The sequence below is a fragment of the Siphateles boraxobius genome, unplaced genomic scaffold (assembly GCF_051911475.1).
Source record: "Siphateles boraxobius isolate OS27281-9 unplaced genomic scaffold, OSU_SipBor_1 100, whole genome shotgun sequence".
In the NCBI taxonomy this organism is placed as follows: Eukaryota; Metazoa; Chordata; class Actinopteri; order Cypriniformes; family Leuciscidae; genus Siphateles; species Siphateles boraxobius.
The window spans coordinates 1,913,921-1,939,927 of NW_027508701.1; the positions used below are offsets into that span (position 1 = coordinate 1,913,921).

At 43.4% G+C, this 26,007-nt stretch overlaps 2 protein-coding genes across 3 annotated transcripts in view; one reads left to right on the plus strand and one right to left on the minus strand.

The window, feature by feature from the left end:
• LOC143746846 (uncharacterized) overlaps positions 1-23,031 on the minus strand; it is a 120,780-nt gene extending 97,749 nt beyond the window's left edge. Inside the window, exon 1 of the mRNA XM_077239022.1 lies at positions 22,896-23,031. The gene's annotated coding sequence lies outside the window, so the exon portion shown is untranslated. The remainder of the gene's footprint in view (positions 1-22,895) is intronic.
• Positions 18,974-21,832, plus strand: LOC143746938 (uncharacterized). Of its 2 annotated transcripts, XM_077239257.1 has the most exons (6): positions 18,975-19,232; positions 19,317-19,480; positions 19,523-19,673; positions 20,117-20,244; positions 20,341-20,447; positions 20,546-21,158. In XM_077239257.1, the coding sequence occupies exons 1-6, from the start codon at positions 19,085-19,087 to the stop codon at positions 20,679-20,681; spliced, it is 834 nt and encodes a 277-aa protein (XP_077095372.1). In that variant the 5' UTR covers positions 18,975-19,084; the 3' UTR covers positions 20,682-21,158. The 2 variants fall into 2 exon arrangements, with proteins under 2 accessions (XP_077095367.1, XP_077095372.1); XM_077239252.1 differs by having other exon boundaries at positions 18,974-19,232; positions 19,317-19,673; positions 20,546-21,832.
• Positions 23,032-26,007: the final 2,976 nt, after the last annotated feature.

Genomic DNA, 26,007 nt, shown 5'->3' on the forward strand with positions numbered 1-26,007 from the left:
AAGGCACCGGGATGGTGGTGCCACCGGCTTTGGCCCTTCACCGCCACCCCGGTGCCTTTAGGGTTATTGTGCACGACGTGCAAAAACATAACCTTGCTTTGACTGTTGTGTGCTGTAGAGCTTGCATCAGTGTGGGCTCTGCAAAAGTGCGCATAGAGGGCACATATCAACCACAAAGTATGCGTGAGCAACCTTCTGAAACCTAAAATGACAAATGAGACACCCTACGGTCTCATGGATTTTACGGACACATGAAATAAGTACACAAGACTGAAAATTCATATTAAGTGTGCCATGTGGGACAGGGCCTATGATCGTGAACCACAAAAGCCACTTATATTGATTTTGCCCGGCCATCATTTCCCAAGTTTGATTTCTGTAATTGACCGATTGTTTACCGTTGCTGACTACATTCTGCCAGGCCCAATCTGGATTGTTTATTGGACTCTGATTCTTGCTGCCTGCCTCTGCCCTTTGCCTGTCAACCTGGTTTGTCTCTGCCTTTTCTGTTCTGCCCTGTTTGCCATTGCTCACCCTTTGTGTCTTCACCATTCTTAATAAAAATCTGCAAATGGATCCCCCTGGCCTGACCCTGCCTCGTTACAACACATATGCTGCATCTGCTCGCTATCTGCCGAAGGCTCTGGTAGTTCCGCTTCAGCACTGATGATGTTGTAGGAAAAGTGCGCTCTGTTTGGTCTGGATTATTCTGGATTTTTTATTTTATACAGAAATAAGTTACTTTTAATTCAGATGAGAATAAAGTTAGTGTTGATTAAAATGAAGGAAAACTTTGATTGTATTGATCTGAAATATAGCAAATTAATTTTAAATTAATTTTGGTTCAATTACCAAATATACAATCTTAATTTAATTTAAAGCAAACAATACATTTAAATACATATCTGGGTTATATGAATATTTTGGAGAAAAAATAATATGTATATGTATTATTAAAAATAATATATGTATATATATATATATATATATATATATATATATATATATATATATATATATATATATATATATATATATATCCAAAAAGACAAGGCCTTAAACCTAAGCTTGAACAAGGGTTAAACTCTTGTCACTAACAGACACCAAGGCACAATCACACACACACACACACACACACACACACACACACACACACACACACACACACACACACACACACACACACACACACACACACACACACACACACACACACAGTTTAAAAGCAAAAAGATATTTATCCAACCTCATTTAAAAACAGTCTGTGAGTGCCATCTTTTGGACATCCATCATATTGCATAGGTTTTCTAAGATTTTAAGGAAAACATATATATTGATCTAATATATATATATATATATATATATATATAGCACATATGTATAAATGAACAGGCTTGCGATGTCAAGATTGCAATGCTGGAATGTGTGTGTGTGTGTGTGTGGGTGTGGGTGGCTCAGCGCGATTGAACAGTGTGTTACACATAAAAACATACTCCGTCATTTTCTTCATACAGGACATAATTCAAACTGCAAAGTGTTTACTAATATTTGTGTACACTCGCAATAAAACACAACATTGTGATTTTGTTAAATACATTAAAGTAATACATCCACCCGAAATGGCACTAATTTTAAAATTAAACTAAAATGCTCACGGCTGCACGGGCATTCATAACTGTGCGCGCCCACGGTGAGGAACGAGCAGAACAGAGTGAACGTTGTTTACTTCATTCCTACTTCCATAGGAATTAATTGAAAAAGCTTGCTCTACTCTGCACCATTATTAATGTCTTGTGCGGACGTCCGTATTTTACTTCCACTTCCAAGTTAGCGATTTTAAAGCTCCCAGCGGTGTCACACGTTGATTAACCGGTGGGAAAATATTCCCATAGTAACATCCCTAATATTATAAATAAATAAAATAGGCCTACCTGATTTTGAACACAAGAGGGCAGTATAGCACTATGTATGATTTGGAATTTTTTTTTTTGACTAAACAACCATTCTGGCTGTTTTTAAACTTAAACATAATTCTTTAATTGAAAAAAATGAATAAAATGGGTTAAGTTCTAATATTTGTATAATTTTATATAAAAATAAATGGTGTATAATTACATTTTAGAAAGATATGAGACATTTCCTGATTCTTTTTTTTGACATTAATTTAATCCCTCACCATAGCAAAACCGTTTGAGATATTCAATATCCGTTCACAATTTAGCATCTTTAATGTATTTTCATCATGTTGAAAAAGTTTGGCGTGAATAAAATAAACTACTTAGGAGTAGCTAAAAACTCAGAATCTGAAATCCACATTCAAACCAAAATATCTGACTTCCTGTTGGTCCAGCTAATGACTGTAAATTAGAAAGTTGTCCGGCTCGAAGAGTACAATATACATACCGAGTTTTGTTACAGTAGATAAAACTAACCCCCCCACTTTTGTCAAAAGCATTTAGAAAGTGACACACTTCCTGCTGCCAGTTGGTGGCGCTATAACTTTGACTCACAATAGTCACATCCATGTGATCGGCCTCTTACAGCGAACACACTGCTGAAGTTTCATCAAGATCAGTTAATGTATGATGAAGTTATAACACACTTCCTGTTTCCATTATTCGCCATAAATTCGTTTCCTCGCCACGGCCAAACCGTTCGAGATATCAAAAATCCGTCCGCAATTTAGCATCCTCAATGTGTTGACCTCAAGGTGACCAAGTTTGGCAGTAAACGGATGCAATCTCTAGGAGAAGTACTTCAAATTCCAGAGCAAGCGTTCTCCAAACAACCCATAATAGCCGACTTCCTGTTGGGCTGGCGTAAAACTTGACCGAGGGAAAGTTGTTCGGCCTGATGAGATCTATACGTGTACTGAGTTTCATATTAATTCATGCAAGCGTGTTTGATCTATGGACCAAGTTTTGGGGACCCCATTCAAGGGGGCGCTGTTGCCACGCCCGGGTACCAGCTTCAGCTCGCCCTGATGGCCGTGGGCTCTGACATGTGTAGAAAGTTTCAAAAGTTTTCAAGCACGTTAAGGGCCCCAAAAGCCCCTGAAACCTTGAACACCATTAAAATAATAGTCAAATTCCCCAAACCCCACACACAGAGACAGAGGGAGGGGGAGGGAGAAAATTCTCCTGAAAATCACATTCAAACCAAAATATCTGACTTTGTGTTGTTCGGAGCTAATGACTGTCAATTAGAAAGTTGTCCGGCTCGAGGAGAATAATATACATACCGATTTTTGTTACTGTAGGTAAAACTAATACCCCATTTTTGACTAAAGGTGGCGCTACTGAGCCCCTCACCACACCCGTTTCTGAAACTTTGCACATGTCTACTGGCTAATAAATGTGATGTGTCTATCGAGTTTCATGCAATTTCAAGCATGCTAAGAGTCTCAAAAGCATCAAACAAGAATATTAAAGTTTGATGCGTTGCCATGGCAACATTATCTTAGATATTAAATAATCCTTTCACAGGTCTACATCTGGCGTGTGTTTACATTATACAGATGAAGTTTGAAGCAAATCGGGTAAAAATAAGAGGGTGATTTCAAAGCATTTTGAAAGTGACACACTTCCTGCTGCCAGTTGGTGGCGCTATAACTTTGACTCATAATACTTACATCCATGTGATCGGCCTCTTACAACGAACACACTGCTGAAGTTTCATTAAGATCAGTTAATGTATGCTGAAGTTATAACACACTTCCTGTTTCATGTTTCTCGCCATAATTTCGTTTCCTCGCCACGGCCAAACCGTTCGAGATATCAAAAATCCCCTGGCAATTTTTCATCCTCAATGTATTGACTTCATGCTGACCGAGTTTTGTGCCATTTCTTTGAATTCTCTAGAAGAAGTACTTTAAATTCCATTGCATGCGTTTTACAAACAACCCTAAATAGCCGACTTCCTATTGGGCTGGGGTAAAAAGTAAGAGTATGACGTATATATGAACCGATGAGATCTATATGTGTACCGAGTTTCGTATTCTTACATGCAAGCGTGTTTGATTTATGGACCAAGTTTTCGGGCCCCGTTCCAGGGGGCGCTGTCGAGCCCCCCTGCCACGCCCGGGTACCATCTTCAGCCCGACCCTGATGGCCGCGGGTTCTGACCCGTGTGCAAAGTTTCAAGAGTTTTCGTGCACGTTAAGGGCCCCAAAAGTGCCCGAATTGTCGTAAGAAAAATAAAAGAGAAATATAGCTGCGAGAAGCGATTACGGGCCCAAGCCGGTGGCACCGCAACCCAGCCGCCTTTAGTTACCTAAAGGCACCGGGGTGGCGGTACCGCCGGCTTTGGCCCTTCATCGCTGCTCGCAGCTATATTTATATATATATATATATATATATATATATATATATATATATATATAAAAAGCCGGTGGCACCGCCACCCTGGTGCCTTTAGGGTTATTGTGCACGACGTGACACAAAATATCTGCTGGCTATCTGCCGAACGGCTCTGGTAGTTCCGCTTCAGCACTGATGATGTTGTAGAAATAGTGCGCTCTGTTTGGTCTGGATTATCCGGGATTTTTTAATTTATACAGAAATAAGTTATTTATAATTCAGATGAGAATAAAGTTACTGTTGATTAAAATGAAGGAAAACAAATATATTGATCTTAAATATAGCACATTAATTTTAAATTTATTTAGGTTCAATTACCAAACATACATCTTAATTTAATTTAAAGCAAACAATACATTTAAAAGATATGGGTTGTATGCACTTTAAAAAAAAAAAAAAAGATATATATCCAAAAAACAAGGCCTTAAAGGGTTAAACTCTTGTCACTGTAACAGACACAATCTCTCTCTCTCTCTCACACACACACACACACACACACACACACACACACACACACACACGTCAAGTCACTTCCATTTTAGATGCAATATTGAATAAGCAGAAAATTCGGATTTTCTGCTCTGAAAATATAAATAAGCATAAAAATTGAATAAGCACTTTTAATATTCTAAACAGAATAAGCAATAGTCGCTAATGAATAAGTACTAGTACTTAATGTAATAGATACTAGTATCTAAAAAATAAGTACTAGTAGCATGAAAATAGAGACTAGTAGGTTAAAATGATAAAATGTTAAAACGGCTTGCCATATTGGCTCAGAGAGAGAGAGAGAGAAAATGACCTTTTAGATACTAGTACCTATTAATAGATACTAGTATTTATTCAATAAATACTAGTACTAAGTCATTAGATACTAGTACCTATTAAATAGATACCAGTACTTATTCATTAGCTACTAATACGTATTCAAAAGAATATCTAAAGAATAAGCACTAGTATCTAAAGAATAGGCACTAGTACTAAAGAATAAGCACTAGTCCCTAATGAATAAGTACTAGTACTTAATGGAATAGATACTAGTATCTAAAAAATAAGTACTAGAAGCATGAAAATAGAGACTAGTAGGTTAAAATGATTAAATTTTAAAACGGCTTGCCATATTGGCTCAGAGAGAGAGAGAGAGAAAATGACCATATTCAAACCAAAATATCTGACTTCCTCTTGGTCTGAGCTAATGACAGTTAATTAGAAAGTTGTCCGGCTTGATCTGAACAATATGTGTACCGAGTTTTATGATTGTAGGTAAAACTATAAAACTAACCCCCCCACTTTTGTCAAAAGGTGGCGCTACTGAGTCCCTGCACCACGCCCGTTTCTGAAACTTTGCACATGTCTACTGGCTAATAAATGTGATCTGTCTGTCGAGTTTCATGCAATTTCAAGCAATTTCAGGCATGCTAAGAGTCTCAAAAGCATCCAAAAAGAATTTTAAAGTTTGATGCGTTGCCACGGCAACAGTATCAAAGATATCAATAATCCTTTCACAGGTCTACATCTGCCGTGTATTTACATTATACAGATGAAGTTTGAAGCAAATCGGGTTAAAATAAGAGGGTGATTTCAAAGCATTTTGAAAGTGACACACTTCCTGCTGCCAGTTGGTGGCGCTATAACTTTAACTCACAAGAGTCACATCCATGTGATCGGCCTCTTACAACGAACACACTGCTGAAGTTTCATTAAGATCAGCTAATGTATGCTGAAGTTATAACACACTTCCTGTTTCACGTTTCTCGCCATAAATTCGTTTCCTCCCCACGGCCAAACCGTTCGAGATATCAAAAATCCCCTGGCAATTTTCATCTCAATGTCTTGACTTCATGCACACAGAGTTTCGTGGCATTTCTTTGAATTCTCTAGGAGAAGTACTTTAAATTCCATTGCATGCGTTTTACAAACAACCCTAAATAGCCGACTTCCTGTTGGGCTGGGGTAAAAAGTAAAAGTACAAAGGATATATAAACCGATGAGATCTATATGTGTACCGAGTTTCATATTATTACATGCAAGCGTGTTTGATTTATGGACCAAGTTTTCGGGCCCCGTTCCAGGGGGCGCTGTCGAGCCCCCCTGCCACGCCCGGGTACCACCTTCAGCCCGACCCTGATGGCCGCGGGTTCTGACCTGTGTGCAAAGTTTCAAGAGTTTTCGTGCACGTTAAGAGCCCCAAAAGTGCCCGAATAGTCGTTATAATAATAATAATAATAATAATAATAATAATAATCCTTAGGAAAACAATAGGGCCTTCGCCTTTTCAAGGCTTGGGCCCTAATAATAATAATAAATATAGCTGCGAGCAGCTATTATGTGCCCAAGCCGGTGGCACCGGCTTTGGCCCTTCATCGCTGCTCGCAGCTATATATATATATATATATATATATATATATATATATATATATAAACAAGCCGGTGGCACCGCCACCCTGGTGCCTTTAGGGTTACTGTGCATGACGGGCAATAACTTAACCCCGCTTTGACTGTTGAGAAGATGTGTACTGTAGAGCTTGCATTGGTGTGGGCTCTGCAAAAGTGTGCATTGAGGGCACATATCATATGCGTGAGCAACCTTCTGAAACCTATAATGAAAAATGAGACACCCTACGGTCTCATGGACTTAATGGACACATGAAATAAGTAAGTTATGAAAGTTAAATCAATTGTGCCAAGACAGAATATTACTTGCCTGATCTGATTAGAAAAAAAGTGTGTGTGTGTGTGTGTGTGTGTGTGTGTGTGTGTGTGTGTGTGTGTGTGTGTGTGTAACGAGATTGAACAATGTAGACATAAAAACATACTCCGTCCTTTTGTTCATACAGGACATTATTCAAACTGCAAAGTGTTTACTTATATTTGTGAACAATCGCAATAAAACACAACATTGTGCTTTTGTCAAACTGTACTGCTAAACTACAACTGTCACCCAACCAAAATCTCTTTTTTATTTTATACAGAAATAAATAATCAATCTTTCAGATGAGAATAAAGTTAGTGTTAGTTCAAATTTTAAGGAAAACAAATATATGATCTGAAATATAGCACATTCATTTAAAATTCATTCAGGTTCAATTACCAAACATACAAATCTTAATGTAATTTAAAGCAAACAATACATTTAAAATATATGGGTTGTATGCCTATTTTTTTTATATAAAAAGATATATATCCAAAAAGACAAGGCCTAAACTTTAACAAGGGTTAAACAATCACTGTAACAGACACAATCATACACACACACACACACACACACACACACACACACACACACACACACACACACACACACACACACACACAAGTCAAATCACTTACATTTTATATGCAATATTGACTTTTTTCTGTTTCAGCAGTGAAAATAGTTAAACAAAGATCACAGCAGAACCATCGAGCATCTCACAGCAACGCGTTCTCATTACTGAATGATTCAGCATTTTGAACGAATCCATAATCTGTCTCATTCATGAATGACTCAGCCGTTCGAACGAATCGTTCGAACAAATGAATCAATGACTCGCTCATTAAGACGGTCGCCTGGCGACACCTAATGACGGTTTAGTGATATGTTTAAAAGTATCATTCTTTCAAACGATTGTTAATTAACTCATATTTGAAACATAAGCTATATATATATATATATATATATATATATATATATATATATACACACATGTATACACAAAAATAAAATAAAAACACATTTGAAGCGTGTTTGCTTACTAAATTGTGAGCTGAACGAAAGTTGCAGCAAAGATCAGCAACAGGAGTCAAAATTCATTAATGACGAGAGTGAAGAGCTGACTGAAAAAAATGATGACGGAATATTTTGTGTAAAAGCGCCTATTTAAGCGAATCTGTCATTTACTCATTTGTTGTTGTGTTTTACCTGAAAACCGGAAACAATCGGCCCCCGATATGGTGCTAATTTTAAAGTGACACTAAAAAGTATGTGGCTGCACTGGCATTCATAACGGTGCGCGTCCATGGCGACGAGCGAGCAGAACAGAGCGAACGTTTTTTCATTTCTACTTCCATAGAAATTCATTCGAGCGCACTGCCAGCGCCACCACTATAAATGTCCGTGCGGACGTCCTTATACTTTACATTCACTTTTATATTAGCGATTTAAAAGGCCTCGCTGGTGTCTAACGTCAATTAACCGGTGGGAAAAGATCCTCACAGCCACATACCTAATATATTTATATTTAATTACAATAGCCATACCTGATAAACAAGTTTTATGTACTGAGTTGATATCATTTTGGACACAAGAGGGCAGTATAGCCCTTTGTATTACTTGATGTATTTATTTTTTAACTGAATAGCACATTCTGGCTGTTTTTAAACTTGTACATTATTCTTAAATTGAAAACAAGAATAAAATGGGTTTAGTTCTGATATTTGTGTAATTTTATCTAGAAATAAATGGTGTATAATTAATTTTTTAGAAGATATGAGGCTTTTAGTGTTTACTTTTTTGACATGACTTTAATCCCTCGCCATAGCAAAACAATTTGAGATGTTCAATAGCCATTCACAATTATGCTTCTTTAATGTATTTTCATCATGTTGAAAAAGTTTGGTGGGAATTGAATAATCCACTTAAGAGGAGTGGGTAAAAAATCAGAGGCTGACTTTGCCAAAAATCCACATTAAGACCAGAATAGCCCACTTCCTGTTGGGCTGGCTTAAAGCTGTTTGGCCCGATGAGATCTATATGTGTACCGAGTTTCATAATATTACATGCAAGTGTGTTTAATTTATGGACCAAATTTTCTGACCAAGTTTATGGACCAAGTTAATTTAATTAATAAACTAATTATATAAAACTATTTTCAATGCACTACAATTCAACTGGTTATATGCCTTTACTTATTAATACAACTTATTTAAAAAATACAAGGCGTAAGACATTTATTTTCTTTTTTAATGCAGGCCAGAGCAAACAGCAGTGAAATGGTTAATCTAGCCCCCCTCCCCCTCCCCACACTCACAGACACACACACACACAGAGACGTAGGCTCAGAGAGAGAGAGACATAAAATGACAATTTTCAAACCAAAATATCTGACTTCCTGTTGGTTGGAGCTATTGAGTGTAAATTAGAAAGTTGTCTGGCTGGAGGAGAACAATACACATACCGATTTTTATTACTGTAGATAAAATGAATCCCCCCACTTTTGACAAAAGGTGGCGCTACTGAGCCCCTCACCACGCCCGTTTCTGAAACTTTGCACATGTCTACTGGCTAATAAATGTGATGTGTCTGTCGAGTTTCATGCAAATTCAAGTATGCTAAGAGTCTCAAAAGCATAAAAAAAGAATATTAAAGTTTGATGCGTTGCCACGACAACAGTATCTAAGATATCAAGAATCCATTCACAGGTCTACATCTGCCGTGTGTTTACATTATAGTAGTGAAGTTTGAAGCAAATCGGGTTAAAATAAGAGGGTGATTTCAAAGCATTTTGAAAGTGACACACTTCCTGCTGCCAGTTGGTGGCGCTATAACTTTAACTCACAAGAGTCACATCCATGTGATCGGCCTCTTACAACGAACACACTACTGAAGTTTCATCAAGATCAGTTAATGTATGAAGAAGTTATAACACACTTCCTGTTTCCATTATTCGCCATAATTTCGTTTCATCGCCACGGCCAAACCGTTCGAGATATCAAAAATCCGCTGGCAATTTTTCATCCTCAATTGCTTGACTTCATGCACACCGAGTTTGGTGGCGATTGGATGAATTTCCAAGGAGAAGTGTTTCGAATTCCATTGCATGCGTTTCCAAACAACCTAAAATAGCCGACTTCCTGTTGGGCTGGGGTAAAAAGTAAATGCACGAAGGATATATGAACTGATGAGATCTATATGTGTACCGAGTTTCATATTATTACATGCAAGCATGTTTGATTTATGGACCAAGGTTTCGGACCCTGTTCAAGGGGGCGCTGTCGAGCCCCCCTGCCACGCCCGGGTACCACCTTCAGCCCGGCCCTGATGGGCGCGGGTTCTGACCTGTGTGCAAAGTTTCAAGAGTTTTCGTGCACGTTAAGAGCCCCAAAAGTGCCCGTATAGTCGTTATAATAATAATAATAATAATAATAATAATAATAATAATAATAATAATAATAAATATATATATATATATATAAATATAGCTGCGAGCAGCGATTACGGGCCCAAGCCGGTGGCACCGCAACCCCGGTGCCTTTAGTTACCTAAAGGCACCGGGGTGGCGGTACCGCCGGCTTTGGCCCTTCATCGCTGCTCGCAGCTATATTTATATATATATATATATATATATATATAAAAAGCCGGTGGCACCGCCACCCTGGTGCCTTTAGGGTTATTGTGCACGACGTGACACAAAATATCTGCTGGCTATCTGCCGAACGGCTCTGGTAGTTCCGCTTCAGCACTGATGATGTTGTAGAAATAGTGCGCTCTGTTTGGTCTGGATTATTCGGGATTTTTTATTTTATACAGAAATAAGTTATTTATAATTCAGATGAGAATAAAGTTAGTGTTGATTAAAATGAAGGAAAACAAATATATTGATCTGAAATATAGCACATTAATTTTAAATTTATTTAGGTTCAATTACCAAACATAAAATCTTAATTTAATTTAAAGCAAACAATATATTTAAAAGATATGGGTTGTATGCACTTTAAAAAAAAAAAAGATATATATCCAAAAAACAAGGCCTTAAAGGGTTAAACTCTTGTCACTGTAACAGACACAATCTCTCTCTCTCACACACACACACACACACATACACACACACACACACACACACACACACACACGTCAAGTCAGTTCCATTTTAGATGCAATATTGAATAAGCAGAAAATTCGGATTTTCTGCTCTGAAAATGTAATTAAGCATAAAAATTGAATAAGCACTTTTAATATTCTAAACAGAATAAGCACTAGTCGCTAATGAATAAGTACTAGTACTTAATGTAATAGATACTAGTATCTAAAAAATAAGTACTAGTAGCATGAAAATAGAGACTAGTAGGTTAAAATGATAAAATGTTAAAACGGCTTGCCATATTGGCTCAGAGAGAGAGAGAGAGAAAATGACCTTTTAGATACTAGTACCTATTAATAGATACTAGTATTTATTCAATAAATACTAGTACTAAGTCATTAGATACTAGTACCTATTAAATAGATACCAGTACTTATTCATTAGCTACTAATACGTATTCAAAAGAATATCTAAAGAATAAGCACTAGTATCTAAAGAATAGGCACTAGTACTAAAGAATAAGCACTAGTCCCTAATGAATAAGTACTAGTACTTAATGGAATAGATACTAGTATCTAAAAAATAAGTACTAGAAGCATGAAAATAGAGACTAGTAGGTTAAAATGATTAAATGTTAAAACGGCTTGCCATATTGGCTCAGAGAGAGAGAGAGAGAAAATGACGATATTCAAACCAAAATATCTGACTTCCTCTTGGTCTGAGCTAATGACAGTTAATTAGAAAGTTGTCCGGCTTGATCTGAACAATATGCGTACCGAGTTTTATGATTGTAGGTAAAACTATAAAACTAACCCCCCCACTTTTGTCAAAAGGTGGCGCTACTGAGTCCCTGCACCACGCCCGTTTCTGAAACTTTGCACATGTCTACTGGCTAATAAATGTGATCTGTCTGTCGAGTTTCATGCAATTTCAAGCAATTTCAGGCATGCTAAGAGTCTCAAAAGCATCCAAAAAGAATTTTAAAGTTTGATGCGTTGCCACGGCAACAGTATCAAAGATATCAATAATCCTTTCACAGGTCTACATCTGCCGTGTATTTACATTATACAGATGAAGTTTGAAGCAAATCGGGTTAAAATAAGAGGGTGATTTCAAAGCATTTTGAAAGTGACACACTTCCTGCTGCCAGTTGGTGGCGCTATAACTTTGACTCACAATAGTCACATCCATGTGATCGGCCTCTTACAACGAACACACTGCTGAAGTTTCATTAAGATCAGCTAATGTATGCTGAAGTTATAACACACTTCCTGTTTCACGTTTCTCGCCATAAATTCGTTTCCTCGCCACGGCCAAACCGTTCGAGATATCAAAAATCCACTGGCAATTTTTCATCTCAATGTCTTGACTTCATGCTGACCGAGTTTCGTGGCATTTCTTTGAATTCTCTAGGAGAAGTACTTTAAATTCCATTGCATGCGTTTTACAAACAACCCTAAATAGCCGACTTCCTGTTGGGCTGGAGTAAAAAGTAAGAGCATGAAGTATATATGAACCGATGAGATCTATATGTGTACCGAGTTTCATATTATTACATGCAAGCGTGTCTGATTTATGGACCAAGTTTTCGGACCCTGTTCCAGGGGGCGCTGTCGAGCCCCCCTGCCACGCCCGGGTACCACCTTCAGCCCGGCCCTGATGGCCGCGGGTTCTGACCTGTGTGCAAAGTTTCAAGAGTTTTCGTGCACGTTAAGAGCCCCAAAAGTGCCCGAATAGTCGTTAGAATAATAATAATAATAATAATAATAATAATAATAATAATAATAATCCTTAGGAAAACAATAGGGCCTTCGCCTTTTCAAGGCTTGGGCCCTAAAAAGCCTTTTCAAGGCTTGGGCCCTAAAAAATAATCCTATGGAAAACAATAGGGCTCTGCGCCCTTTCAGGGCTTGGGCCCTAATAATAATCCTAAGGAAAACAATAGGGCCTTCGCCTTTTCAAGGCTTGGGCCCTAATAATCCTTAGGAAAACAATAGGGCCTTCGCCTTTTCAAGGCTTGGGCCCTAATAATTGGTGAATCAGGTGCCCCAAAAAGGTTCTAGGGTTAATGCAGAATTTTAATGTTCCTGTTTAGGCCTGTTTAAGCTCTGGTCTTTTTCTTATCTTATCGTTATCTATCACATGTTGGAAGAAAACGTCTCGGTTACGTATGTAACCCTCGTTCCCTGAGTAGGGAACGGAGACGTTACGTCGGATGACGACGAATGGGGTTTCGCTTAGAACACCTATCGACTTCGAGTATTACAAAACGAGCCAATGGCAAAGAAATGCCATGGGTCTGCGGAATTTGCATAGCGTATCTCCGCCTTACCTCGTGGGTATAAAAGGAGGATGCCGGCAACAGGCAGATATGTTTCTTCGCTGAGGAGCCAAGACTGAGCTCAGGCGATCCCCGCGGTACAGCGGAAAGTGGCAGGAAGACGTAACGTCTCCGTTCCCTACTCAGGGAACGAGGGTTACATACGTAACCGAGACGTTCCCTTTCGTTGTCACTCCGAGTTACGTCGGATGACGACGAATGGGGTTACCAGTCTAATCACGCCACCTTCTCAGCTGTCTTCCAGTGCCCTGCGTAAATCTGAGATCCCTGTCGTGAGACTGGCACGGACGAAGGACTCCTATTTAGCACAGGAATACCAAGGTACACTGGGGAGCATATCCCAAAGTTTAGGGGAAATATGCAATTACTGCCAACCCAGAGGGGGGGACTTAGAGAATACACATATGACCCGAAGGAGACATATGGAGAACACTGGGGTGTCCAGCCGCAGGTGGAATATTTCAACCCCAGGGGTGGCAAGGTGGCTTGCCAAGGGAAAGACACATGCTCAAAGAGGCTTACAGTGGAAATACACATGTGGGGGTCGCTCAGAGGAGGGACCATGCACACGGGAGGCACCTAGCCGACACGCAGGCAATAGACACTGGCGCCGACGTCAGGAGTGCTGGAGGAGCTCAGGGCTTCCGGGGAAGCTCACCTGAGGAGAATATCGCACGTATCCAGTCCGTGGAGTGGAATGGCGAGCAAGCGAAGACACCTGAGCGGGTCCGGTACTAGCTGGTTGAAGCGAGTACACGAGAGGACACTGGCTCCACTCGGAGATTAAAGAATCTGGCGAATGTGTTAGGTGTCGCCCAGCCTGCAGCTCTGCAGATGTCTGTTAGCGAGGCGCCATGCGCTAGAGCCCAAGAGGATGCCACACTCCGGTGGAGTGGGCAGTCACACCAAGGGGGCACGGTCGACCTTGCTGCTGGTATGCCAAAGCAATGGCGTCCACTATCCAGTGAGACAACCTTTGCTTTGAGAGAGCCTTTCCCTTCAGCTTCCCACCATAACAGACAAAGAGCTGGTCTGAGGTCCTGAAACACTGCGTCCTGTCTACATAGGCGCGGAGAGCGCGTACTGGACAGAGCAGTGCAAGGCTGGGTCTGCCTCCTCCAGGGGCAGCGCTTGCAGGTTCACCACCTGGTCCCGGAAGGGAGTGGTAGGAACCTTGGGCACGTATCCAGGCCGGGGTCTCAGGATCACGTGAGAGTAAGCCGGCCCGGACTCCAGGCACGCTTCGTCAACGGAGAATGCGTGCAGGTCCCCTACCCTCTTGATGGAGGCCAGTGCAACCAGGAGCGCTGTCTTCATAGACAGGAACTTAAGCTCGACTGATTGCAGGGGCTCAGATGGAGCACTCTTCAGGGCAGTTAGAACCACTGAGAGGTCCGAAGAGGGAACGAGAGGAGGGGGGCGGATTTAGTCTCCTCGCTCCTCTCAGGAACCTGATAACCAGGTCGTGCTTCCCCACCGACTTACCTTCGATGAGGTCATGGTGTGCGGCAATAGCGGCAACGTAGACCTTCAGGGTGGAGGGAGACAGCCTTCGCTCCAGCCCCTGTTGAAGGAAGGAAGGCACAACGCTGATCGAGCATCTCCGGGGGTCTTCTCGGTGAGAAGAGCACCAGCTGACGAAGAGGTTCCACTTCAACGCATAGACGTGTCACGTGGACGACGCCCTAGCGGAAGTGATGGTAGCCACCACCGCTGGTGGTAGGGTACTCAAACCTGCCTCGTCCCATCGAGGAGCCACACGTGGAGGTTCCAGAGATCGGGACGAGGGTGCCATAGGTGGCCCCGTCCCTGGTTCCAGGGGCACTCGGCCCGAAGAAAGCTGAGGTTCGACCACGGGGTGAAGGTCTGACGGCAGGTCGGAGTAACTGGTACTCGGAGGGTGCCGTGTTGCCATGCCCACCTCGGGACTCGGTCACGGAGCCAAGCTGAAGCGGTCTCATATGAAGCAATCTGAGCGGCGAACCGCGGCTGCAGATGCCATATGCCCCAGGAGCCTCTGAAGAAACTTCAGTGGAACCGCACTCTTGCGCTTGATAGTCTCAGGCAAGTCAGCAATGGCTGAGTGGAGAAGGCGACCAAGTCCACACCGAGAAAGGAGCTCCTCTGCACGGGGCAAAGTTTACTCCTTCCCCGGTTGACCCGAAGGCCCAGACGAGCTAGGTGCCGGAGCACTGGGTCCCTGTATTCGCAAACCTGGTCTCAGGAGTGAGCTTAAGACAGCCAGTCACCGAGATAGTTCAGGATGCGAACCCCGTGTTCCCATGGAGGAACGAAGGCAGCCTCAACAACCTTGTGAAGGCGCGAAGAGACAGGGCTAGCCCGAATGGGAAAACAGCGTACTGATATGCGCGCGCCCTGACAGCAAACTGTAGGTATGGTCTGAGTCGAGGGAGAACGGAGACATAAAAGTAGGCGTCCTTCAGGTCGATCGCTGCAAACCAATCCTGTGGCCGCACACATCCAGAAATGCGTTTGGCCAGGAGCATCTTGAACGGCAGCCTGTGAAGGGAGCGGTTCGGACCAGGATTGGCCGTAACCCACCAGACTTCTCCGGGACAATGAGGTAGGGGCTGTACCCCTGGACCTCCTTTCGGCTGGAGGGACAGTCTCAATCGCACCCTTCGCCAGTAGGGTAGCAACCTCCGCTCTCATGATAGGGCATAGCCATCGACCAAAGTGGAGCGGACTCCCCTGAAGTGGGGAGGAGACCGTGCGAACTGAATCGCATAGCCGAGCCGATGGTTCGCGCGGAACAGAAGGGAAGCTCTAGGCAGGCTCCCAACTGTGCCAGCGGCGTCGAGAACCACAGACGTCCCTCCGGTGGTGCAGCGAAGCGGAATGACCGGCCCAGACGTGGACGGCATAGCGGCCCGGTGTGGGGGCAAGGTCAAAACCGCACCCTGACAGAGGAGGCCAGGGAAGGACCAGCGTTCCACAGGGGCCTGCTCTGTCAAGGGTCTGGCGACAGAGGGGGACAGGGGCGAAGCGGTCGTGGACGGCACGCCGTGTCAACCACCTCCGGGACAGAGGGGGACGAGGAGAGCACGGCATGTGGGCGGCGCTCTGAGTCGTCCACACTCTCTGTGCTCAGAGACGGGAGAGTCAGTTCTTTGGAGAACAAGGATTCTTCCCCGGCCCTCACCCGGGGAAAGGAGTGGTCCTGCTACCAGCTCCTGGAAAGAACTGAGTCCCATCTCTGAGGAGCCCATCCCAAGAGCGCCGCTTAACCCGGCGTGTAGCGGGGGGCGGGGCTGGAGAGGACTGTTTTGGCGTCCGACCGCGGCCTCCAGAGCCGGCCCGGCTGAGCGGGCGGGGTGGGAGCCGCGGGGGGGCGCCTTCGGCGGTGGGCAGACCGAGGGACCTGGGCGGACGGCGGGGGCGTCGGGACAGAGTCAACGTCAGTCTGCTCATGAGCGGCTGAGAGCTGTTGGTCAAGCCCTCAACCGCACCGCCGGAGAGGCCGACCTGGGATATGGGAATGTCGGACAGATGGGTCCGTGCGACATCCAGCACATCAGACAGGTTCAGCCACAGAATGGTGAGCATCACCTGACCCAGGGAGCGTACGGCCACTTTCGTCGCTCGGAGAGCAAGGTCAGTGACGGCGCGCAGCTCAGTGAAGAGCCCTGGGTCAGTCCCGCCCTCGTGCAGGTCCATGAGCATCTGGGTCAGCCATGGCATGCAGAGAGGCGGCTGCCAGTCCCGTGGCACTATAGGATCTCGCCACAAGCGTAGACGAAAAACTACAGGCCACGGGCGGGTGCTTAGGATTGCGCCGAGAAGAAGCACTCTGAGGATACATAGCATCGCAACAGAGCGTTCAGCCGGGGGAACCCCAGTGTACCCAAGGGCAGCGGCCCCATCGAGGGGAGGAAAGGCGGATGAGATCAGCGAGCGGTCCTGAGAAGACAAGGGGGTCTTCTAGGACTTCGAGATCTCATCATGCACGTCCGGGAAGAGAGGTATTGGGGTTTGCCACGGACGAGGGTCGGCGGCCTTACCCAAAACCAATCGTCCCAGGAAAGCATGGCCGTCATCTCCGGATCAGACTCAGGCACAGCCGTATGCACACCGGAAGGTGGCAGCTGTGACGAGCCCTCACTTCCAGAAGACTCAAGCCCACCTAGTGATGCTGCAACAGACATGGCATCTTCCTCTGTAGCTTCAACTGAAACACGCGGGCCACCAGAGGGTAGACTCGCGGAAATCAGCAGTTCACTAGCGGGCACCGTCATTGAAGAGGGGGGCTGGGGTCACGGACACGTAGTCGGCGCCTTGTTCCAGACCGTAACCCTCAGGTCACCCTGGCCACCCGCCGAAGATCGGGGGGTGGATGAGGGGACTCTCACTCTTGCGAGTTCACCGAGTCTCGACCTATTTATGACGCGATGATCACGTTCCCTTGCGAGAACATGAGTCACCCACGAGCGCTGTTCAAGCATGATCAAACACACTAGACAGCGCTCGTGCCCATCAGAGTCCGATACCAGTCCGCTGCAACCAGAAATGCACGGGCGAGCCGTCTTTAAAAAGACGTGCCGCGTGCGAGCTCTTTTATGAGAGGAGAGAAAAAACTCCGCGATGTTGAAGCGCACAGGGAGACACACACACACTGGCAGATTACTGCACAGATCAGCAGGCACTGTGAGCTCGCTGCAGATCGCCGTCACACCAACACCGGAGAGAGAAGCTCGTCTCGTAGAGCGAAGTCAGAGATGACTGTGGAGTGAAGAAATACTCTTGGCTCCGAAGCGAAAACATATCTGCCTGTTGCCGGCGTCCTCCTTTTATACCCACGAGGTAAGGCGGAGATACGCTATGCAAATTCCGCAGACCCATGGCATTTCTTTGCCATTGGCTCGTTTTGTAATACTCGAAGTCGATAGGTGTTCTAAGCGAAACCCCATTCGTCGTCATCCGACGTAACTCGGAGTGACAACGAAAGGGAACAGAAGGTGATGTGTGAAACATACCATGTGACAAACAGTTAAAAACATTCACGCTTTACTTCTTTATAGTGAATGTGTGAATTTGCATGCATGTGTCAGTAGGGCCTCATCTGACACGTTTTATGTGTTACAGCCGTTCCCTCATTTAAAAGTACCACACATCTTCCTCCCAAACTTAAAAGCCACACCCATAAACAGAATTTTGTACATATATGTATAAGTACTTGTTGAAGTAAAGATATCAAAATGAATGTAATACAGTCAAGATCCAAATGATTTCAGTTGATCTCTAATTATATGGTGAAATGTGTTCTAGTTGCCGTGTAGGTCATAACTACAGTATGATAACATGCTTTGTCCATGTTAATGAAGTATATGGACAATGTCATATACAGACATCTAAACAAGACATAAATGCACAAGTATAAATTGTTTTACTGAGAAAAAAAACAAAAAAAACTTTTTTGTCAAAAGTCAGCAAAGAGTTTTTTAGCCCCCAACTGGATATCAGATGATCTTGACCACAGTGGTTGTGTCTGCTGAAAGCAAAAGCTCAAAAGCAGAAGTTCAGAGCAGTGCAATCAACTTGAAGAAACAACTTCTAATAATCTCACATCGAACTCCAGCAGACTGAATATGTCTTATGGCAATATGAACATTCCCAGGAAAGATGGCATGGACAGAGAAGATGAAGAAGAGATGAATATCTATGCTAATGTGGATCCTATAAACAGTTCTAATGTCAGGACAGAAACGGAGAACTCCCAAACACCTCAACACACAGGTACTGAGATTCATTTCATTATAACACACACATTTGAGTCATACTAGCAATTAACAATGATCTTCATATCTGTGTTGTGTTCAGGAAGTGATGCTGTGAGGAACAGAAGCTCCAGACCAGCTCTCGTGTGTGTGATTCTGCTGTGTGTTGTTCTGCTGACTGCGGTCATAGTGCTGTGTGTCCACATCAAGACAACGAGCACTTACTGCACTGAAGAGACACACCAGCTACTAACCAAGATCTCCAACCTCACTGAAGAGAGAGACCAGCAACAAACCAGGAATACCAACCTCACTGAAAAGAGAGATGAGCTACTTACCAGGAACATGCAATTGACAAAAGAGAGAGATGGATTATCATCAAGTAACCTTGACCTGATTAAAAACAGAGACCAGTTAAATAAAGAGAAAAATGAACTATCAAAAAGTCTTCGTGAAAAGGGTAAACATGAAGTATACTTGGTTGTTTAGTTTTTACAGGATACATATGGAGTAAATTTTGTGCCATAATTAAACAAACAAATCCAGCATTTTGCAAACAAACTCAATCTGCTTTGCAAAGGAAAACTCGACTTGCATACAAACAGAAAGCAATGTGCAAATACAAAGGTTACATACTCCTCTGTATTTTCGTTCAAATTGACCTTTGTACTTGCACATTGCTTTCTGTTTGTTTGCAAGTCGAGTTTTGCTTTGCAAAGCAGATCGAGTTTGTTTGCAAAATGCTGGATTTGTTTGTTTAATTACGGCAAAAAATTAACTTATTAAATATACATTAATATAAAAATACATTACTAATTATTTAGGTGAAACCAGTTTAAATAAAGTTTGTGGATCAGTGTGATGGGAATAAAGTTCTTAAACCTAAACTGTTTGTGTTTACAGATGGATGGATTTACTATAAATCCAGTCTTTACTTCCTTTCCTCTGAGAAGAAGAGCTGGACTGAGAGCAGAAGTTACTGTACAGAGAGAGGAGCCGATCTGATCATCATTAACAACAGAGAAGAACAAGTGAGTAAACTCATTTTATGACTGGATGATAGTTTATAGGAAGAAAATTGTTAATTCTCTTTAAGATCTAAATGTGTTATTGTTTCATTTTCTCAGGGTTTTGTTAAGAATATATCTGCTGATGTTAATGTCTGGATTGGTCTGACTGACCGTGATGTGGAGGGCAGATGGAAATGGGTTGATGGCAACACACTGACTTCTGGGTGAGAAATCACTGAATTAAACTGATTATTGTCTAATAGATTATTCTCACAGTCAGTATCATATCACACAGAAAGTAAAGGCTGATCTTTAATTTCAGGTTCTGGGCGTCTCGAGAGCCAAATAGTCAAGGTGGAAATGATGAAGATTGTGCTCTAAATTACGGGCCAGGATTTGCTGATTATCCATGTAATCATCTTTTTCAGTGGATCTGTGAGGATGTCATTTTAAAATAAGGAAATTCATGAACTGGAGGTTTAGGTAAAAAATACATAAAGGTGTTTCCTAGTTCAGTGTGTCAGTCCATTCATGATGAAAGAAATGTGGAACATGGGCGTTTCTTTATTAAGTCTTTTTGTTATATGAAAGTCATATTAAAACATGGCAACTTTTCGAAATGCTTTATAATGATCTTCAGCCTTTACAGTATTGATTTTTTTTTATCTGAAAATATGAACAAACATCATAAATGTTCTTACATCTTTTTAAACTGAGTGAAATACAGTAAACAAACATTTTCTAACTTTATTGTATGCAAATATTTTTGTATTATTATATTTTGTTTTTTAACATTAATCAAACCACCCCTCAGTTTCATAACTTCCCCCAGATGAACAATTTTGCCCCTTAAAAGTTCTTATTAAAAGTGTCCTTGTTTACCAAAACAAAAAAAAACGTTAAATGATTAAAATAAATGATGTGATCTCTCATGAGATGAAGACTCATATTTTTGAAAAATAGAAAACAATGGAAATTACTTTCTTCCAACTTTTATTAATAGAGAGAGAGAGATAGAGAGAGAGAGAGAGAGAGAGAGAGAGAGAGAGAGAGAGAGAGAGAGAAGGAAATTAAAATAATTTATATTCCATGGATTTGCTGTATCGCTTCTAGTTGCCATTTAAAGTCAGTCATGTGTCTCTGTTCTGAAAGAGAGTTTGAAATCTTTACTTAAAAATCGTATTTCACAGATATTTGTATAAAATTCTGTTTATGAGTGAGTGTTAAGTCTGGGTTAATTAAGAAAAACATGTGACGGTCTGTGTTTCACTGTGCGCTGCATTGCTTGTACGGGGAAGTAACTTGGTGGGCATTTAAAATGGATTTTGCCTGATCGCAGTAGACTCAATCTGGCTTGCTATTTTAAGGGTGGATTTCCTGCAGGGGTTCAGATTGCAGAAACGAAAAGAAACGTTTCATTTCAAAGGATTTAATGACAATATGGTTATGGTTACACTTAAAATAGTTAGAAAATAGATGTATGAGATGATAAAAACTTATACCATTACTTGTACACATGCAGCATTTATGTAAAATGTTACCTTAGAGATAGGGGGAGAGAGAGAGAGAGAGAGAGTGTTGAGAGTAAGAGACAGAGAAAAGAGAAAAAGCCATCGCAAAGAAGAGCGAGAGAATAACAAAGACAGAACAACTGTTACAATCTTCTTTCATCCCTGTGACCGAAACCCAAATGTGAGATGTTCAAACTGAATAATCAGATAATTACAACTTCCCCCATCGTACTAAAGGTGTGACAGTTAGAAGACACCCATTGCTGCGTCTCAATTCGTCTACTGATACTAGGCCCTAAATTATATACTCTTTTTGTGAAGAAAAAGTAGATACTTTTGAGTGTGAAGTAAAAAATAGATAAGCTTTGGGACATACTATCACATCATTAAATTGCGTCTTTAACTGTTGCTCGCTGTCGCATTCTGTCACAGTAAACTGACCTGTCAATCATCTTGTCACAGTTAAAATTCTCCACATTTCGTTTCATTTCCTACCGTATCGGAGAGAAATGCAGAAGCGTTGATTTGCAGTCCTGGGTGTTTCATCTCTCCTCATATTAATGCATTATTAATGATGCATTTTAAGGTTAATGGCCAAACGGATCTTTATAAAAGTCCACACTGTTATTGTTGCAGATGAAATATAACACGGATAACATTAAATAAATATTTTTTTTACCAGGTTAAACTTTGATAAGCCACTCAAACCTTTATCTAAACCTCTCACCGTTGGTCGCGCATAGCCACCATGTTTTGTAGTTTAACACTTTTTATTCGTGTTTGTAGTTCCTCCTCCAAAGTGCTTTGGGTTGTGGGCAATATTAGCCTTTATAGTGAGCACGGATCCACACTTCGAAAATCTAGATCATCCGGGGACTTCTGGCATACTCTTTTCAACATACTATGCTTTGGGACATATTTATTTTAATCTCACACACGGTTTAGGATGGATAGTATGGACATTGAGACGCAGGGCCAATGTCCAGATATCTTGGCCTATAGGTCTCGAGCCCTATCACCTCTTTGTGTAAGAAAGAGGGGACTTCAAATATCTTTGATTATTTTCAATCTTACACTATCGTAACAGCTCTGTCCAGTCTAAGATCAGTTTCTAGTAAAAGTCTCTCACATATTCATAGGGTAATCACATTCTCTACTCACTTATTAGTGTTGTAAACCTTGTTCTTCTTAAGTGTAGAAAAACTCAGAAGCGAAGACCAGGAGACGTTGGGGTTATCTTTTAAGCAGGATTCTTTATTTGCTGTAGTCTGCTTCGTCCAAAATCTTACCCAAGTCTAACTAAAAGCAGTATACAGTAGTTCATATACCCTTTAAGGGGGAGGAGTTACATAAAGGTGGAGGCACTCTGAAACAAAAGCATGTAAATGAGGAACGTGCCCTAGACTGAGAGTGTTACCAATCCTAATCCAATCAGCATAACAGTGTAATGTAAATATCCTAATCCAATCAGCCAGACTCTTCACCGATACCTTCACATTATCTTAATGGCCAGGCAGTGCATAAAGACAAAAGGAGATAGTCTCAGTGCTCTGACCAATTTAACTTACAATAGAGAGCTGGACAGACAGGAACAGGCAGGTTTGTGACATCATTCACCTTAGATACAAAATTCACACTAATTAACTTTCTCAGTTTCTATACTATTGTATTGGAAGCTCAATTAAACATTTAAATAAAATTTGTAATCCTACTGTCACAGTCTTCGTCTGCACCTGTCTGTCTTAGTCTTCACTACACTACCCAGAATCCCTCTTGTTTCCACACCTGTACTCACTCCCTCAATTACCAGCCTGTTCATCGTTATCTTCATCCGTGTCACCTGTCTTCACCTTGTTATGTTTGATGTGTATCTGTATTTAGTATCCTTCTGTTCAGTTAGTCTTGGTCGGTTCTTGTAATGTTATAGTGTTTTGTGAGTGTACCCTCTGCCTGCCTGAACCTGTTTGTTGTTGCTTTTGAGTAAATCTTTGAATTGGAGCTTTTTGCCTCAGCCTGTCTTCATCTACACCACAACTGTGACAGAAGAACCGACCACAAAAAGAGTTATAGTATCGTCTTCAGTCTGTTTTCTTTTTGTTTGTTTTTTCCTTTTTGTTATCATGGATTTCCCTGCAGTCAAGCTCATCTGCCTTGAGCAGGGAGTCAGCTCTCTCGAGGAACACCTGGAAGTGTTCCTGGATCTGGTGCCTCAGACCGATTTCCCGGACGACTGCCTCTGCACGTTTCTACGTGTGGGACTGAACAACACCACTCGAGCGCAGTTGTCCGGGGAACCTCCTCGAGGGAGCTTCGCCGACTATGTGGAGTGGGTGCTGGTATCCTGCGGTTCATCCTTCACCGTCGACGAAGTCACCAGCCCCACTCCAACCCCACCGTTCAGCCCAGGGCCTTCACCGCTGGTCCCGTCCAGCATAGAGCCCGAGACCGTCCAGCCGGAGACCCTCCAGCCCGAGACCGTCCAGCCAGCTCTGGAAGATACAGTGCTGATTACGGCGATCTTGTGTGTGTGGGCTACACGCACAACGATCATGGCTCAATCGTCCAGTCCAAAGCCCTCTTCGCCGCTGGTCCCGTCCAGCCCAAGGCCCTCTTCGCCGCTGGTTCCGCCCAGCTCAAAGCCCTCTTCGCCGCTGGTTCCGCCCAGCTCAAAGCCCTCTTCGCCGCTGGTTCCGCCCAGCTCAAAGCCCTCTTCGCCGCTGGTTCCGCCCAGCTCAAAGCCCTCTTCGCCGCTGGTTCCGCACAGCCCAGCCGAGCCTTCACCGCTGGTGCCCGTCAGCCACACAGAGACTGTTCACGTCAGCCACGTCCAGCCAGAGCTTCACGTCAGCCACGTCCAGCCAGAGCTTCACGTCAGCCACGTCCAGCCAGAGCTTCACGTCAGCCACGTCCAGCCAGAGCTTCACGTCAGCCACGTCCAGCCAGAGCTTCACGTCAGCCACGTCCAGCCAGAGCTTCACGTCAGCCACGTCCAGCCAGAGCTTCACGTCAGCCACGTCCAGCCAGAGCTTCACGTCAGCCACGTCCAGCCAGAGCTTCACGTCAGCCACGTCCAGCCAGAGCTTCACGTCAGCCACGTCCAGCCAGAGCTTCACGTCAGCCACGTCCAGCCAGAGCTTCACGTCAGCCACGTCCAGCCAGAGCTTCACGTCAGCCACGTCCAGCCAGAGCTTCACGTCAGCCACGTCCAGCCAGAGCTTCACGTCAGCCACGTCCAGCCAGAGCTTCACGTCAGCCACGTCCAGCCAGAGCTTCACGTCAGCCACGTCCAGCCAGAGCTTCACGTCCTGTCCCCGACTCTATTCTGGAGTCGGGGTCGAAATCTGTCACGCTCTCCAGTAATTTTTTTGGGGGGGGCCCAAGGGTCCTCGCCATGGCCACCCGAAGGGTCTTCACCGCCATGGCCACCCGAAGGGTCCTCACCGCCGTGGACGCCCGAGGGTCCAACAGCTCCGCCGTGGTCACGCCCACAGCCTGCTCCGCCCTGGACGCCCGAGGGTCTAACAGCTCCGCCCTGGACGCCCGAGGGTTTGTCTGCTCAGCCCTGGCCACGCCCACGTCCTGCTCCGCCATGGCCACGCCCACGTACTGCTCCGCCGTGGTCACGCCCACAGCCTGCTCCGCCCTGGACGCCCGAGGGTTCGTCTGCTCTGCCCTGGCCATGTCATGCTCCGCCCTGGCCACGCCCATGTCCTGCTCCGCCCTGGACGCTTCCTGCTCCAGATCAGCCTCCCCCCTCGTCAGCCTCCAGGGCGCCCACCCCCCCACCCCACCCCATTGATGTTCTACGGCGCGAGGTCGCGCCTTGTTGAAGGGGGGCGTTCTGTCACAGTCTTCGTCTGCACCTGTCTGTCTTAGTCTTCACTACACTACCCAGAATCCCTCTTGTTTCCACACCTGTACTCACTCCCTCAATTACCAGCCTGTTCATCGTTATCTTCATCCGTGTCACCTGTCTTCACCTTGTTATGTTTGATGTGTATCTGTATTTAGTATCCTTCTGTTCAGTTAGTCTTGGTCGGTTCTTGTAATGTTATAGTGTTTTGTGAGTGTACCCTCTGCCTGCCTGTACCTGTTTGTTGTTGCTTTTGAGTAAATCTTTGAATTGGAGCTTTTTGCCTCAGCCTGTCTTCATCTACACCACAACCGTGACACCTACATTAGTAACCGTAATTTAATTACTTTTCCCTCGAAAAAGTAAAGTAAGGGATTACTCTTAATTTTTCTGTAATTTAATTACAGTTACTTCTGATGT